The sequence below is a fragment of the Apium graveolens genome, chromosome 6, assembly GCF_009905375.1.
Source record: "Apium graveolens cultivar Ventura chromosome 6, ASM990537v1, whole genome shotgun sequence".
NCBI classification, from domain to species: Eukaryota; Viridiplantae; Streptophyta; class Magnoliopsida; order Apiales; family Apiaceae; genus Apium; species Apium graveolens.
The window spans coordinates 74,161,493-74,176,931 of record NC_133652.1 but is presented as its reverse complement, the minus strand read 5'-3'; the positions used below and the strand labels follow the sequence as shown (position 1 = coordinate 74,176,931).

The window sequence follows — 15,439 nt, the reverse complement described above, 5'->3', positions numbered from 1 at the left end:
CTGTAAATGGACCATGACCTCGACCAGAATTGAGGTCGAAATCCAGGTCGTGGATCCCGGTCGAATAACTTTGACTAGAGCTCTATAATTGGACCATGATCTCGACCAGAATTGAGGACGAAATCCAGGTCATGGATCCTGGTCGAATAACTTTGACTAGATCTTTATAAGGGATCACGACCTCGACCAGAATTGAGGTCAAAATCCAGGTCATGGATCCTGGTCGAATAACTTCAACTAGAGTAATGTAAATGGACCATGATCTCGACCCGAATTGAGATTAAATTCCAGGTTGTGAATCATGGACGAACAATTTCGACTAAGATGTAAAAGCTGACCAAAATTTCGACTAGGATCCTAATCGAAATCCAGGTCGTGGATCCTTGTCGAAAATAACAGAAAAATTGAAAAAATCAGAAATGTAGGAAAATGGCAGAACTTATCCAGAAAAATGTTTTCTAGTTATCTGCAATAGTAACCCGAACAATGAGAGTAATTATATCTGGGGTGCTGAATAAATAGCAGAGCTCAAATCTGTTCCGCTAAAAGGACAATGAACCATTTCTCAAGAATTTTGACATTCTTAGAAGAAAGCGTGATTCAAGCATCAAGAAAGGTAAAATCGTTGTGAATGTGTAGGTCGTTGCATACTTTACTCTAAAACGATACCCTGCAAGGGCACATGGAAACTTAACTTGTACGAAATCTCATATATTTTTCTAGAAGTTGGAGGGGCAAATGATAGGGGATAAAAAATAATCCTAATTGTGTAATAAATAAAGCACATTAATTAGACCTGATTTGGTTCAAAGAGGAAACCCGATTATTAAGGCCAATTAATTAATATAGCATTAATTGGGCTTCAAGGGCCCACATGCCAAAAGAGTTATTATTAAATTCGTAGGTCATAAATAAGCACAAATTATAGTTGAGAAAACAAGTTCAAATCAGATTCAAACACTTAAAAGAGTAGTTCTCAAGCCAGACAGTTTCATAAGGAAGCAAATCCCTGCTTTTTAGGACTCCAAAATCCATTCTAAGTCTGAGAATTGTCCACCAAGTCTTCTAACCCTAATCTAACTCAAGGCTTTCTATACCTATATAAGGAGTCTCACCCCATAAACAAGAACTACGTTTTTGACTTGATCATTAGCATACAGCAAGGTATGTAGGCATCTTATGAATGTAGATTGAGTCACGAAATACTAGAGCATTCAAATAGAGTCTTTGACCTCACAAACTCTAGCATCAAATACACCCCAGTTTTCTACCCATAACACTTACTTTATTATATTTTTCAAAAAAATCTTTTAATTTTTATTAAAAAAATTATTACAAAACTAGTATGTATAAATATTTATCATCATTAGTTAAAAGTCTTCTAAGGATTCTACAATATTTTCCATATCATTTATTAAGATTTTGAAATCAACTTACCATCATAATAATTTCCTAAAAATTTTCTTACTTTTTAAATCAACTTATCATCTTAATATTCTCCTAAATTTCTTTATTTAATATAAATTCTCCTCTTTCTCCTTAAAAAACTTAGTATATTATATCATTCTAAAACTTTTCTTTTAATTTGTAGTCAATGAAATATTACGAAAACAAGTATTTATAAATATGTATTCTTACTAATTTTTAAAATCACTATACCATTATATTATATTATGCTTTTGTAAAGGAGAAGACGAGTGCAGAGAGCTGGCGTCTCTCTTATCGTTTCAATCTGTGCTCGTAATTTTCTCAATTTTTTATATTATTAAATTAAAAAAAATTAAATTCAATATAAATTAATAAATAATATAATTTTGTAATATTAGATTTATTAAATTTGTGAATAACGAGAGAATTTCTTACGGGAGTAAACATCTCTAGCAAGAATTTTTTTGATTTAATATATTTAAAATATATTTATTTGTTATTCAAATTTTTGAGAATGACGAAGATGAGATTTAGAAATAAAAAAAAAACTAAATATAATTTTAGACTCATGCCACGTCTTTTTAAGTATTCTGATACCAATGTTGGCTTACCTGACGTGACTGTACAAATAATAGTACATATCCAGATCCCCTATGCTGTTTTGTATTCTGCATCGATTGCTCCATTGATGAAAGATATACATACATGTTTTTATTAATGGTAATTGTAATCTTGTCCCTTTTGTTTATAATTGTAAGCATGTGCTGATTTTATTACATCATTTTCAAGAACATTCACTTCTGAGTTTAAGCTGGATTCGTTATAGTTATATGTTTGTAATTAAATATGTTGTTATGTTTGTTGATGATTATTATTAAAAATGTTAACTTGGGGTTTTTTATTAGCTTAATTTTAGCTGAGATTGATGGGGTTTTGGTGGGCACTGTTTGATACTTGATTTCTTGAAATATCAGTTCAGAATTGTAGTCGTGATTTGATTTGTGTTGTTTACGATATTGCGCGATGATATAAGGTACTTGGTACTTTTATTTTCGAATTAGTGCTTTTTAGTTTGTGATGAAGAGGATGTTAAGTTACTTGTTGTTCCAGAACTTTAAGGTGTTAGGAGGAATTTACATGTGTATTATGCTTATGCTAATAATTTATCGTGCCGAGTTAAGTTATTAACTAGCATTTTAGAAGTGTTTTAAAGAAATGTATTATATGTTTAAACGTAACATACATTACCGTTTTTATGACTTGCTGTTAGACAAAATGTGCTAATTACTTTGTTGTTGACTTGTTTATCCAGTGGCAGGAGGTTTATATATGTAAGTGATACTTGAGAGTTTGAGAGAAGCAAAATCGTATTTAAATCATCTCTGGAATTTGGAACTCTTTTGGCATGTTTATAGAGTAATGGCTGAAATTGCAGTTTTATACCTTGTTGCAAAATTGGAGGATTGGATTTTGAAGGAGACGAACAAGAAGAGGGCAGCTGAATTAACTAAACTGCAGACGGAGTTTGATCGAGTTAGGCCATTTCTGAAATATGCTGATTGGAATTGGATGATTATGGAAGATTGTGTATATGAAAAATGGGTTACTGATGTCATTGATTTGGCCCGGGAGGTAGAAAATGCCATCGACAGTGATTTTTGTTCTAAACGAGATACAAAAGAATTTTCTATGACTTCTTTTATGGATCTTGTAGGAGAATCTATAAACTATTTTTCTGAAAAAAAGAGTACTGATAATTCTCATTTAGACATTGGGTTTTTCCTTGAGAGGGCCACAAAGAAGCTCAAGGAAGCGGAAATTAAGAAAAGTCTTCCTTTTATCAGTTCACTGGAAGAATCGGTAGGTGAAGGAAAAATGTGGCATACAAATAGTTTTACCCGCAAGTGCCCTGTGGCCTGTATGGTGGGAAGGGATAAAGAGATTAGAATGCTCAAGGAGTGGTTGCTTAACGAAAATGTAGATACTGCACTAATTGTAGCAGTAACCGGCATTGGTGGAATTGGCAAAACTGCTCTGTCAAGCACAGTCTTTGATCTTATAAAGGTACATTTTGACTGTGCTGCTTGGATGCATGTTTCTGCTCGCCCCACTATGGATGTTTTAAGGGACATGTATACAGGTATTTACAGATCTTCACCGGATATGTCGTATAAGAAGCATCTAGATGGAATGGATGAAGAGGAGTTGACAAAGATAATCAGTGAATACTTGGTAGAGAAGAAGTTTTTGTTGCTTATAGATGACTTGGATGCGCTCGATGCCTGGGAATATGTCAAGCGTGCATTGCCTTCAAATTGCAAAGGAAAGGTAGTTCTGACAACTAGCAACCCACAAATTTCTGCTGTTCTATGCCAGCACGTTCTCCATCTTGAACCACTGTCTACTGAAGAGTCCCTTGTATTGTTCCGCAGACGAATTTGCTGGCAGCAATATGACCTAGGTGATGTGCTCTGGCCTTCTTCAGTGGAACCGCTAGTGGAGGAGATTTTGCAGATTTGTCAAGGTCACCCCCTAATGATTGCAACAATTGGGGGGATGCTCTCAACAGTGAACGTTAAGGAACCAAAGGAGTGGGATAAGTTTTTTGGTATACTTAGGACAGCTGTTGAGAGTTTGTCTCAATTCAACATAATCCAAAAGGTTCTTTTAGTAAGTTATTTTTCCCTGCAACCTATGTTAAAGTGCTGCTTGCTCTATTGTGGCATTTTTCCATCAAATCATGAAATCTCATGCAAGAAGCTTATTCGGACATGGGTTGCAGAGGGCTTTATAGAGCAACAGTCACTGGGAATGACTGCAGAGGAAATGGGGAAGCTTCTCTTAGATGATCTAATTCGCAAAAACTTACTTGAAGTGGCAAGAGTGGGTGCAAATGGGGAGGTGGTATCATGTAGGCTCCTGCAGCTACTGCAACATTTCATTCTTAAAACACTGAATAAAGACTACATATGCATTCTATCCAACAAAAAAGTTTTTCCATCCAAAGTAACTCGTATCCTTGTGATAAATGGCGTTATCAATAATTTGATGCCTGGTGTGAATACTTCCTCAGTTCGATCTCTACTTCTATTTAGACACAACAGCCTATCAACTCCTTCTGTGTTGCAGAACTCATTTTCAAATGTTAAATTTCTGTGTGTTCTAGAATTGCAGAATAGTCCTATTGATGTGTTGCCTGACTCGATTGGAGACCTTGCCCTGTTACGTTATATAAATCTAAGGGGTACAAGGATCTATAACATTCCCCATACCATCAAGAGTTTGCGAGAACTACAAACCCTTGATATCAGGGACACTTGTGTGAGAGCTTTGCCTGGCGGCATTGATGGCCTCAAGATGTTGAGGCACCTCCTCCTTGCAGGTTCATTTGGCAATAGACTTGTGAAGCTTGATGGCAGTGTCATGTTTTGCAAAGATCTCCAAACACTTGCAGGAATTAAATTAACACAAGAAATTGCGTATGGACTACCCTACCTTCCCCAGCTCTTGAAGTTATCTGTGGGTGATGTAGAAGGTCGAGCAACGTCATTGCAGCTCTCTAAATCTATCGACATGATGAAAAACCTGAACTCCTTGACCATTAAATGCGCTTGGAGAAAAGAAATCCAAATACAATCATCAAATCCTTTAGAAAATTTGGAAAAGTTACGTATTAGTGGATGGATAAAAAACTTGCTTGGTTGGGTATGCGGACTAAAATCTCTGAAGTATTTGTACCTGCGGGATTGTATGTTAATTGATGACCCGGTTTCAACGCTCCAGTGTCTTCCCCGTCTCACTGTCCTATCACTATATAATGCCTACAAAGGAAGCCACATTCATTCTATTGATGCATCAGGATTCCCTAATCTCAAGGAGCTCTCACTTCAAAGTATGGCAGGACTCGAGGTATGGACGAGTATTGAGGAGGGATCTATGAGGAGCCTCCATACAATAAATATCGCAAAATGTCCACTACTGAAGTTGCCTCCAAACGGCATGAAAAATCTTGCTAATCTACAGAAACTACAAGTTAAGTCCATGCCTGCAGAATTTATCACGAAGACGAGAGAATTCCTTTTGCATACAAAAGTGCACTTTTCAGTTGTCTGCTGATATACATTTTGGTCCGGACGAATGAAACTCAATTTTAGTAAACTTGCTATGTTTTCTAACAAACTTCTGCTCATCTTGTATACAAAATTGTAACGACTGAAGAATTCAATAAAAAAATTCAATGAAATGACTGGAAAGAATTGGGTTTCTTGGAGCGCACTGATTGCTGGTTGCTTTTGAAATAACTAGTTTTACCTTGGCTGAATATGTTCAAAAAAGAGATGCCAATTATAGGAATTGGGTTAATTCAGTGAAGTGAAGTTGATATTCTTAAATCATGTGGAGGTTTAACTGCACAAAGCTTTTGGCAAATGCAAGGTCATTAGGCGAACTTTGGGTCCGACATCGTTAGTAATTGCACTCTAGACATATAAAACTCTCAAAGTGCGCATATTTGTCTGATGCCAGAAAGTTTCTTGATTTTTTGCCAAATTATGACTGCAATTCTAAAATGTTATTATCATTCTTAGAGTTATGCACCGAGTAAAAATCAGCTTTTTCAATTCTCTTCTCCTAACCCATATTTGTTTCATGGGATTATAATTCTGGGATAATAATTCGGGAATAACTAATCCCATTAAAATTAGTCCTATGGATTAAATAATCATATCCTAAGTTTGTTTGAAAGAATTAAGTGTAGGATTGGAATATAATCATTTAAAATTTTATCCTATGTTTATTTTGTGGATATTACTTGGGATTGGAATATAGTCCTTTAAATTTTTCAATCCTATGTTTGTTTCATATGGGATAACAATGAGTGGATTATAATCTTTTAAAAAATGACTTGTAGGAGGGGATAAAACAATACATCATCTCACCAAGCATTAGATAGGATTATAATTTTATCTTCTACTCCAACAAAACAAACATTTGATATGATAATTTAAAGGATTATAATCCTTGGATAACCCTTCACTATTTTTTTACAAAACAAACATGAGATTGGAAAATTTAAAGGACTATAATTATGGGCCTGTTTGGCGGCCAACTTATAACCTACTTATGGCTAATAAGTCCTTAACAGCTTATCGACGAGTGTTTGTCGACTCATCTTATAAGTTGAATTTATAACTTATAAGCTGATAAATTGAATGTTAGTAACGACATACTTTTTCTCAACTTATTTTGATTTTTTGCTGATTTATTAACCTTAGTTTTAAAATATATATTTTTAAATGTTAATCTAACTTAAAATTCAAAAATTTAGATAATTATATTTAATAATTATTTATTTTAGTTCATTTAAGAGAAAAAAAATTTTGGCTTATAAGTAAAATTATCCAAACACTTATATAACTTATAAGTATTCTTCTACTTATAACTTATAATTCATTTATTCATTTTAAGTCGTAAATTACTTATTTTCAGATCAAACCAACACTATATCTCCTACTTAATACCATTAAACAAACATGGCCCTAGAGTATGCTTTTCACCCCCATCAAACAATTCATGCTTCATCAATCATGCTTTTAATTTTCAGTGAATTTATTAATGGCCATCAATTAGCTTAGTCGAAGAATGTAAGAAGAAACATCAATTGCTTGGGATTCAATCTCACTCTCTGTATCCCCCATTGCTTCAACAAAGCGAAGAAGCTCAGCAATTCTTTGCCCCCGTGTATTAGATATTAAAGTTTCCCCGAAAAACTTCACTTATGCACCAGTTCTTTATACTTGTGATAATTTGGCAACCATTTGAATTGGTAGGCATATTCATCCAGGCTCAAGATATATAGTAAGATATGCAACCAGATGTGTTGATATGCAGCACTCCTGTTGACATAGTGTAGAATGTGGGTATGTGCAAGAGAAAACATCAAAACGCGACCCTGCGAGGCTGTGAAATGAAACAACCGGTAACTCTGCAACATGGTCCATTTTTGTTTCCCTTTATTCCCTGTACTCCTTTATGATGCTTAGAGATCGAAAACCTTCTCCCTATGCGTACCCGCCCCTAGTCTTTCCCATCACGTTGTTGATAAAAAGATCCTTGTTTGATATGCATGATTTATGGGATAGAATAAACTCTGAATGATAATAGATGCAAAAGCTTGTTAAATGATGCCACATATTTTGATTTTATAAGTTCTTGGTTGCCTTTTCTTCTTCCCTCTAGTCTCTTCACCTTGACCTGATAATCAATTGTCGCCCTAAAAAGATTTTCGATTCATGGATCGGTACTCAACCAAGTAAAATATGACACTTAAAAACTAGTGAAGATGATTAACTTCAGCCCCAAGTTACCCTAATTACGACAGGGAAATCAAACAAAGGCCAGATACACACTTGGCATATACAGATACAATTAACCTGAAAAAAGAAATGCTAATTCTCATTTTTTTCACACATTACAAGACTTTGCTAAGATAATATTTGCTAAGATAATACTCACAAAATTAGAGCTTGCTGATGTTGATGCATGTCTAGGTTGGAATTAAGTGCGGAAGTTAAAACAGGTGCACGTGGAAGCCAGGACATTCAACAGGAATGCTGTTTTCATAAAGTGCAAAGATGAAAGATCCATGTTTTCCTCCGAAAGTGAAGAGCACGATCTCACGAGAAAGATGATCAGGGACCACTCGGCTAAGATGATCAGGGACCACTCGGCTAGAATCCGCTGTCTGGAGGTTGAAAAAACAAAGATGCAAAGACGGAGATCACCAACACAAGGACCAACATGATCACATATTTCACATTCAGCTGTCTTGCATCAATATTTCTAACAGTTTCAAAGTCCAATCTGCAATCATCTGGCTCACTTTCAATCTCATCCTTTTTGTCAATCTAAAATAACAAAAACATAGTTTATTACAGAAAAAGAATGACATACTTTACTTTTTAACATTTTATAACAACCATTACTGATATTTTTACCATGAAAATGGCCAATGGACTGAGGAAATGAAAATCAAAATAACTGGTTTTTATGGATGCAGTAGAAAGAAATAAGAATATAGCTGTACTACAGGCCAGTCTCATTTCCTATCCCACAGGACAGTAACTGCAAGAATGTGGCAATTAATAGACCTACCAACTATCATCTCAAGTCTGCAAGCCTTTTATGCAACTTTTAAAGACATGTTAGCAACAAATCCATATTACTCATTATGGATGTCATAATTGAAGTTTAACAATAAAGAAAGGTATTCAACAGCTAACTGAATACAAAACTTGTGACCTCATTCTTGTTTAGATTGATTGCGTTATAGAATTTACTTGGAGCAGTGCACAGTTGTTTCCTTTGGCCTTTCGAGATAAAAATAAATAAATCACAATTAGAAGTCCAACAGACATTACAAAGCAACATTTAAAGTCAGGTGAAAAATTGTTTAGTCTACTTGACGGCAGCCTTTTTCTCCTAAATATAATATAATAAAAAAACTCCAGCTTCAACTTAGCTGTTACCACAATTAACTGTTTCAGGGGAAGCTAACTCGCAGATGCTTCCCTTCGCTTGTGAATTATCATTCACATTCAATAGATGAAGACTCGTGACGTTAGTATGTGATACAGATGCCTCGGAAAAGGAAGGCATGTCTTTAATGTTGTCAGAATAATCTAACTATGAAAATTGTTTTTTTTATCTCATAATTAAGAAGGAAAGCACTTACGTTAGCACTTCTGCTATTTCTCATGGCATTTGTAGAAGTCAAAATTTCGGTATCTTCTTTTACGTTATGGCTCGAATTTACTTGATTTTTGCTTGTTTGCTGTGACTGGTTCGCCAATATCCTATTCTGCTTTCTTAATGAAGAAATCTGCACCAGACAAAAACTGTCAAATTTGAACAAAAATATAATAACAAAGTTTCAACTAGGCTAACAAATCACTGCCAACATTTTAATACCATGATTCTGGGAGATAAAGTTCTTGTCCATTCGCTACAGGTATTAGTGCATGATTAATGTGCAGTTTCTATTCTTGTCGAAATTCGCAATTCACAAGGATATAGTACATGTAGAATTCTGCATATTCTTGTGTTGGGCCGATAGAAGAGAAGTATACACCCAAGGAAATTCTAATTAGAGCACAGAAGATTTATCCGACTCTCAGCAGTTAAGGAAATACAAGAATCTGCCAGGTAGAAATATACTTCCATAATACATTTTTAGGTACCATGAATTTCTGGAATTCCTTGCATCAAATTTTTCTAAGAAAAGTGTATTTAGGTTAACTTGATGTCACCAAGATAGGGAAAGTTTAAAATGGGGGACAAGTCATGTTACAACTGGTACATATTTGTATAAAGAGAATTGATTAACAATTTAATACCTGTTTCTGAAGGCGTTCTCTCTCAAAGGCTAGTTGCATGACCATTTCTGTTATTATTTTTGTTCGAGTTTTTATGTCCTTTGCCGTTGCCTTCTTCAATTCCTCAGCTTGATGCAAGGACACCTTCAAGCAATCCATTTTACCCTCAAGAAAAAGAAGTTTTTCAGTAAGATCTGAGTTACGCTCTGACAGTTCGATGCACTTATCTTCTGCACTTTCAATCATATTTTCAGCTTTTGAAACCTTTGATTTTAAATTCTCGATCACATTTTCCATATCCTTTATTGTAGAATTCAACATGTTTTCTTTCTCCATACTTGCTTCAGCAGATGCACGTTGTAGCATAATATCAGATTCACTCATCTCCCTTCCCAGTGAATTAACCATTACACTGGTATTCTCACTAGCTTTAAGAATATTCAACTCTTCATTCAGTTCCTTGTTTGATTCTGTCAGCAATTTACAGTTAGCCTCTGCCGCATCAGCTCTTCCTTCTGCTTTACATAACTGTTTTTTCAGATCATCTTGTGTATTAATCATTTCATGAAGCTTCTGCAACAAATTTTTACCCTCGTCACCTGGGATCTTGAAATCCATTAGCTTCCGCTCATACTCTTTCAGTTGGGTCTCCAAAGAACTTAACGTTTCTCTTAATGTAAAGGCTTCAGTATCAACATGAATCAACCTATTCTCTGTTTCTATTAGATTTCCCATTAATTTCTTTTTATCTGCTAAGAAAACCTCATTAATTTTAGTATTGCTGCTTTCAGTCCTCTGCAGAGTAGCATCTTTCGCTTTCAACTCCTGAATGGAATCATCAAGCTTTGATCTCAAACTATTCTCTCGGATTTTTGAAAGATTCAGATTACAAATCAATTCCTGGATTTGGCATATTAACTCTTTTGAAATTCCCATCAGAACCTCTGCAGTATTTTCTTCCTCAAACAACCTTTCCAAAAATACTAAATCTTCCTCCTCCATGCACAAATTTTCATGTTCTGAGGAATGCAACCTTTGCTTCAGATCTTCTTCGACTTCTCTTGATTCAGCTATCATTCTCTCAAGTTCCTGTTCCCTTGCCAAAGATCTCGCTAGCATCTTTAAAGTGTTCCTTGGTTCAGAAAAATTATCACCTTCTACCTGTTTTATGGCTCTGCTACCTTTCCCTGAAAAATGCATGCATAATGAAATCATTGGTAACTACATCTTACTAGCATGCAGCAATCCATTGAAATGACAATTTGGAAACATTCATTTAGAATGCCGTTATCTACAGCAGTAGCAGGATGCTGTGTCTAGTGCACCATACCTGGCAGTTTATCCCAGTGTTGAGAGAAAGATATACGCATTTCACATTTTCTACTTTGACACTATTTTACTACATGATATTCTTAACCTTAAAGTACATTGCACACCTGCAGAATTTGTAAGTGCAACATACAACCTTCGTTTTACGGTCATCTCCTTTCTATATATATAGGTGCTCACAAGTTCACGACAAAATAATTAAAAATCAAATAGCTTACATGTATCTTCTCCAGATGATCTTAACAAATTCCTCTGGACATCCGAAGATTGCTCCTTTATATCTGAGATCTGCTCAAGTGATTGCCTCAATGATTCTTCAGAATCTTGTAACCTATTTTCCACATTATCCGAATCTTCACCCGAGTCTTCATATGATACCAATAATGTGCGGGCAAAAACAATCTCCATCCGAAGCTTAGACATGAAATTTTGTAGTTCATTCACCTCCGAATCCAAAATACCACACAAGAGATCCAAATAAAGCACTTTCTCAGCAGAATCCTTCAACATTAAATCTCCGTCAGAAATGAATGCCTTGTATTCACTCTCCTTAGTTGCCACATGCAACATTAGCATGTTCAAATTAGCGGCTTTTTCAGAAGAACAAGCAGTACCTACATTCACTCTTGCTAGAATCTCCCCGACATCAACCATCTCTTGCATGATACCAGCCCTCGGTGACACACTTTCAGGTACATCGTCATTAATGACATCAACCTCTTTTCCACTCGTATCCATTCCAATCGTATCGCTATTGCCTCAACACCTAAAACAACATAAATTCATTACAGAACTCTTACCAACACATGCCAATAAAAAGTGCGAAAAAGGGTCATTTAAAGGCAAGTCTAAACTTTCCAAAAACTCTTAACCTAAGTCAATAAACAAGTATACCAAATTGGCAAATTCTATAACTTCAATCATAGTCCATAACCGCCGCAATTTGTAATGACCATAAGCACACATATTTAAATGTCTTAAATGCACCACAAAGTTAACTACATAGATGTCCAATAACTAGAATTTAACAAAAGATTCAAATCAACAAAAGCATAAATATGAATTTACTAACTTGTAGTAACTTCATTAATTCTTATAAAAAATGTAATTCCACACTAAATCTTATGCCTTAAACTCAACATAACAAACAAGAAACATACACACATATGCATCACAGTCATAAATGAATAGCCCAGATCAAGATTAAGAATTAAAAATATGCAATACTCATAAAAATCCAAACTTGATGGTTAAACAAACATTTTAAGGTTATGAACATTAATACAAGTATGTAAAATACATAAAAAAGAGGGTAAAAAAGAGATTTTAAAGGAGAATATTACCAGGGTATGAATCTTGAGGGGTTGTATGAAATGAAGAGACAAAGTAGTGAAAAAAAGAGAGAAAATGTTTAGAGTATGAAAGATTGAAGATTGTGCTTGTTGAGATCGAGATCCTGGGCCTCTTTGTGGACACGTGGGGTGTCTCTGGAAAGGCTATGGGCCATGATGGTCGGATGCGTTGATGGTCTAATTTTATGTTTCAGGGGCCTTGCCCAAGGGCTAAGAAAAAGGTTTACGCCTCGGATGTGTAATTAAATACTTTTCTTTTAAAATTTATCTTCTCGTTTAGGGTCCGATCCTTAACGAATATTCATTTATAAGATTATAAGTTATATTTGTCAAAAAAATTTAAGTTAATTAATTTATAAATAAAAATCATATTTTATATTTAAAAATAATTGATATTAAATAAACAGGTACTAAGATATAATAAATTGAAATTATCATTGAGCAAATCATTTACTATAATATATTAATTTACAACCCGTGCGATTAACTGTTCCCGTTAATATTTATATATTTTAATTTATATTATATAAATGAATTATAATGTAAACGATTAAATATTAAAGTAATACATATATAAGTGTGATTTAAATTGAATGTACATAATGTGGAGGTAAGATTAAATAGTATAAAAAATAGTATAACTATCAACAAAGTTGAACTATTAACTTTTTTTTACCTTTATAAATATTTATAGAAATGTTTGTCATCGGTATGATTCGATTATGAGAATTTATTTTTATCATTATAAATAATAATATAAATATTTGATGTTAAAAGGATTCAAGTCTAAGAGATTGGTTTGTGAATTATTATAATATTTGGATAATATTTATTGTTAAAGAGATTTGAATCTAGAAATTTATTTGTATCTATACTAATAATATAATAATGCTACCTCCATCTCATAATACATGTACACTTTAATGTACACTTTAGAGAAAAAAATTGTTTCAAATTAGTTATCCACTTCAACTTTCAATATAAACTAGCATGATAACCCGTACGAGACACGGGTCATTTTCTAGATTTTTTTTATACATCATGTAATTATAATGTTTATAGAGCAACTCTAACAATATCCTTATATATGCTCTTCAGACAAATTTTTAAGAAATTTTTAAGAAATGGAGATAAAATTTCTCTCCAACAAGCTCAATGTCCCCCTCTATAACATTAGGAGCTTCGAATTCTTATTCACTTTTAGGAGTGAATATCCCATCAACTATTATTATATTATATTTTTCTTACCCGTTATTTTATATTTAATGAATGAATATAAACAGGGTAGTAAGTGTATGTTTAAAACGAAACGATTAAACTTAATATGTAGAATGCCGTTAGTATGTTTACAAATAAAAAACTACAAATTAACATATATGTTGAATACAGAGTTGACCAATTCGAATCCCACAGGAGGAGAATTTATGATTAGTCAGAGCCTGTCGTTTAAATACGGTTTACCTTGGTTCACGTGGTTTGCAGGCTATTGCGTGAGCCTGTAGGGTTTACCCAGTGCGCACCCGAAGGGTAGCGGCTGCGGGTTACCTACGATAAAAAAAATCTTGAATTTTATATAAGTAAACTATATGCACTACTCTATATTATTGCTGAGTTCACTACTAACTTACAATTAACTTACTCAATTTAAAAAGATAAAAAATGCATAACTGAATTCAGAATGACTTGCAATCATTATATACAATAATGTAAAATTTACATTATTGTTAATATTAAAGTTGATTTTAATGAAAATTATTACTTTTTGAAATTCAATGTATGTATGTACGGAAAAATGTTAGTTTTTTATTTACACTACTGTTAACAAAATTAGATTAAGTTATATGTATGTGTGTTAGCATGTAAATTATTGTATGTTACATCTCTTAGTAAATTATGATGGTTTCAATTATTTATATGCTAAAAATCTGATTTATGTACATATATAATCATTATTAACATTTAGTGAGATAATTGATTACTTAAATAACATGCATTTATAATTATTCAAAAATTTAAATTATGTAATAAATAAATTGTTATAATTTATATATGGTATTCATATTATCATTGACAAACAATCCATATCTATTTTTTATGCAACCGGGTATCAATCATGGCGGTAACATAAAAATGAATTATATATTTTTAAGACTTATTATTGATATTCATGATTTTTTTTCAAGAATTCGAAAGAAAAATTATATTTATATTGTTATTTAAACCATTTTTTAGTTTTTTTCATTACGATCTAATATTTCTTCATATAATAATTTGATGACATTTTATACTATTCTTTTAAAATTAAAAAAATTCGGTTGGATAAAGTTTTATAAATATCAATTGAACTGGTTAATTCTTTCAAATTATTGAACAATATATGTTTTTTTCCTTAAATAATATAAAATGCATTGAATCAAATGCTACAATATAGTATAGATATAACTTTTATTTGAATAATTAAATACTAAAATAATTTAAAATATTTGTACAATATTATCTTGATCAATGAATATTGTTGATCTAAAAGAATTCTTTTTAAAAAGTTAGTTTTTTTAAAGTGAAAAATGAAAAATAAATCGATTTAATATATTATCGCAGTTTTAACAAATCTAGTGAGATCTCACTTCAAATTTCAAATATTCTTAAAATTGGGACAAATCCCAAAAATAATGATGCGTTACCAGTGAAGTTAGTAATTTTAATATAAATAATCAATTGACTTGATCGTATAAATACCTCAAACACATTAATTTATATTAACATAAGATATTAAAAAATTTCACATTATTGGTAAGATATTTTCGCCGAGCTTGTAATTTAAATTTACTAAACGTAGAATGTGACGATGTTTTTCGGCCGGGTCATGTAGTCAAATTTCGAGTATTTTTTGAACAATGGGCGAATTTCTAAAATGCATTGACTCATTATAATTTGAACTTATCTAAATATGTAATACCA

General features: G+C 33.0%; 2 protein-coding genes across 4 annotated transcripts; one reads left to right on the top strand and one right to left on the bottom strand.

The window, feature by feature from the left end:
• Positions 1-2,015: 2,015 nt before the first annotated feature.
• LOC141667584 (disease resistance protein RPM1-like) lies at positions 2,016-5,992 on the top strand. Its single transcript, XM_074474131.1, has 2 exons — positions 2,016-2,148; positions 2,741-5,992. The coding sequence occupies exon 2, from the start codon at positions 2,848-2,850 to the stop codon at positions 5,542-5,544; it is 2,697 nt and encodes an 898-aa protein (XP_074330232.1). The 5' UTR covers positions 2,016-2,148; positions 2,741-2,847; the 3' UTR covers positions 5,545-5,992.
• A 1,820-nt stretch (positions 5,993-7,812) lies between these two features.
• LOC141666896 (WPP domain-interacting tail-anchored protein 1-like) lies at positions 7,813-12,675 on the bottom strand. 3 transcript variants are annotated; one of them, XR_012552397.1, is made up of 6 exons: positions 12,473-12,672; positions 11,348-11,895; positions 9,822-10,987; positions 9,161-9,307; positions 7,942-8,333; positions 7,813-7,859 (listed from the first exon to the last, which is right to left on the bottom strand). XR_012552397.1 is itself a non-coding variant. In XM_074473140.1 (5 exons), exons 2-5 carry the CDS (start codon positions 11,865-11,867, stop codon positions 8,278-8,280), a joined length of 1,845 nt encoding a protein of 614 aa, XP_074329241.1. In that variant the 5' UTR covers positions 11,868-11,895; positions 12,473-12,675; the 3' UTR covers positions 7,813-8,277. The 3 variants fall into 3 exon arrangements, 2 of the variants coding, with proteins under 2 accessions (XP_074329241.1, XP_074329240.1); XM_074473140.1 differs by having other exon boundaries at positions 7,813-8,289; positions 12,473-12,675; XM_074473139.1 differs by having other exon boundaries at positions 7,813-8,333.
• Between the last annotated feature and the right edge of the window lie 2,764 nt (positions 12,676-15,439).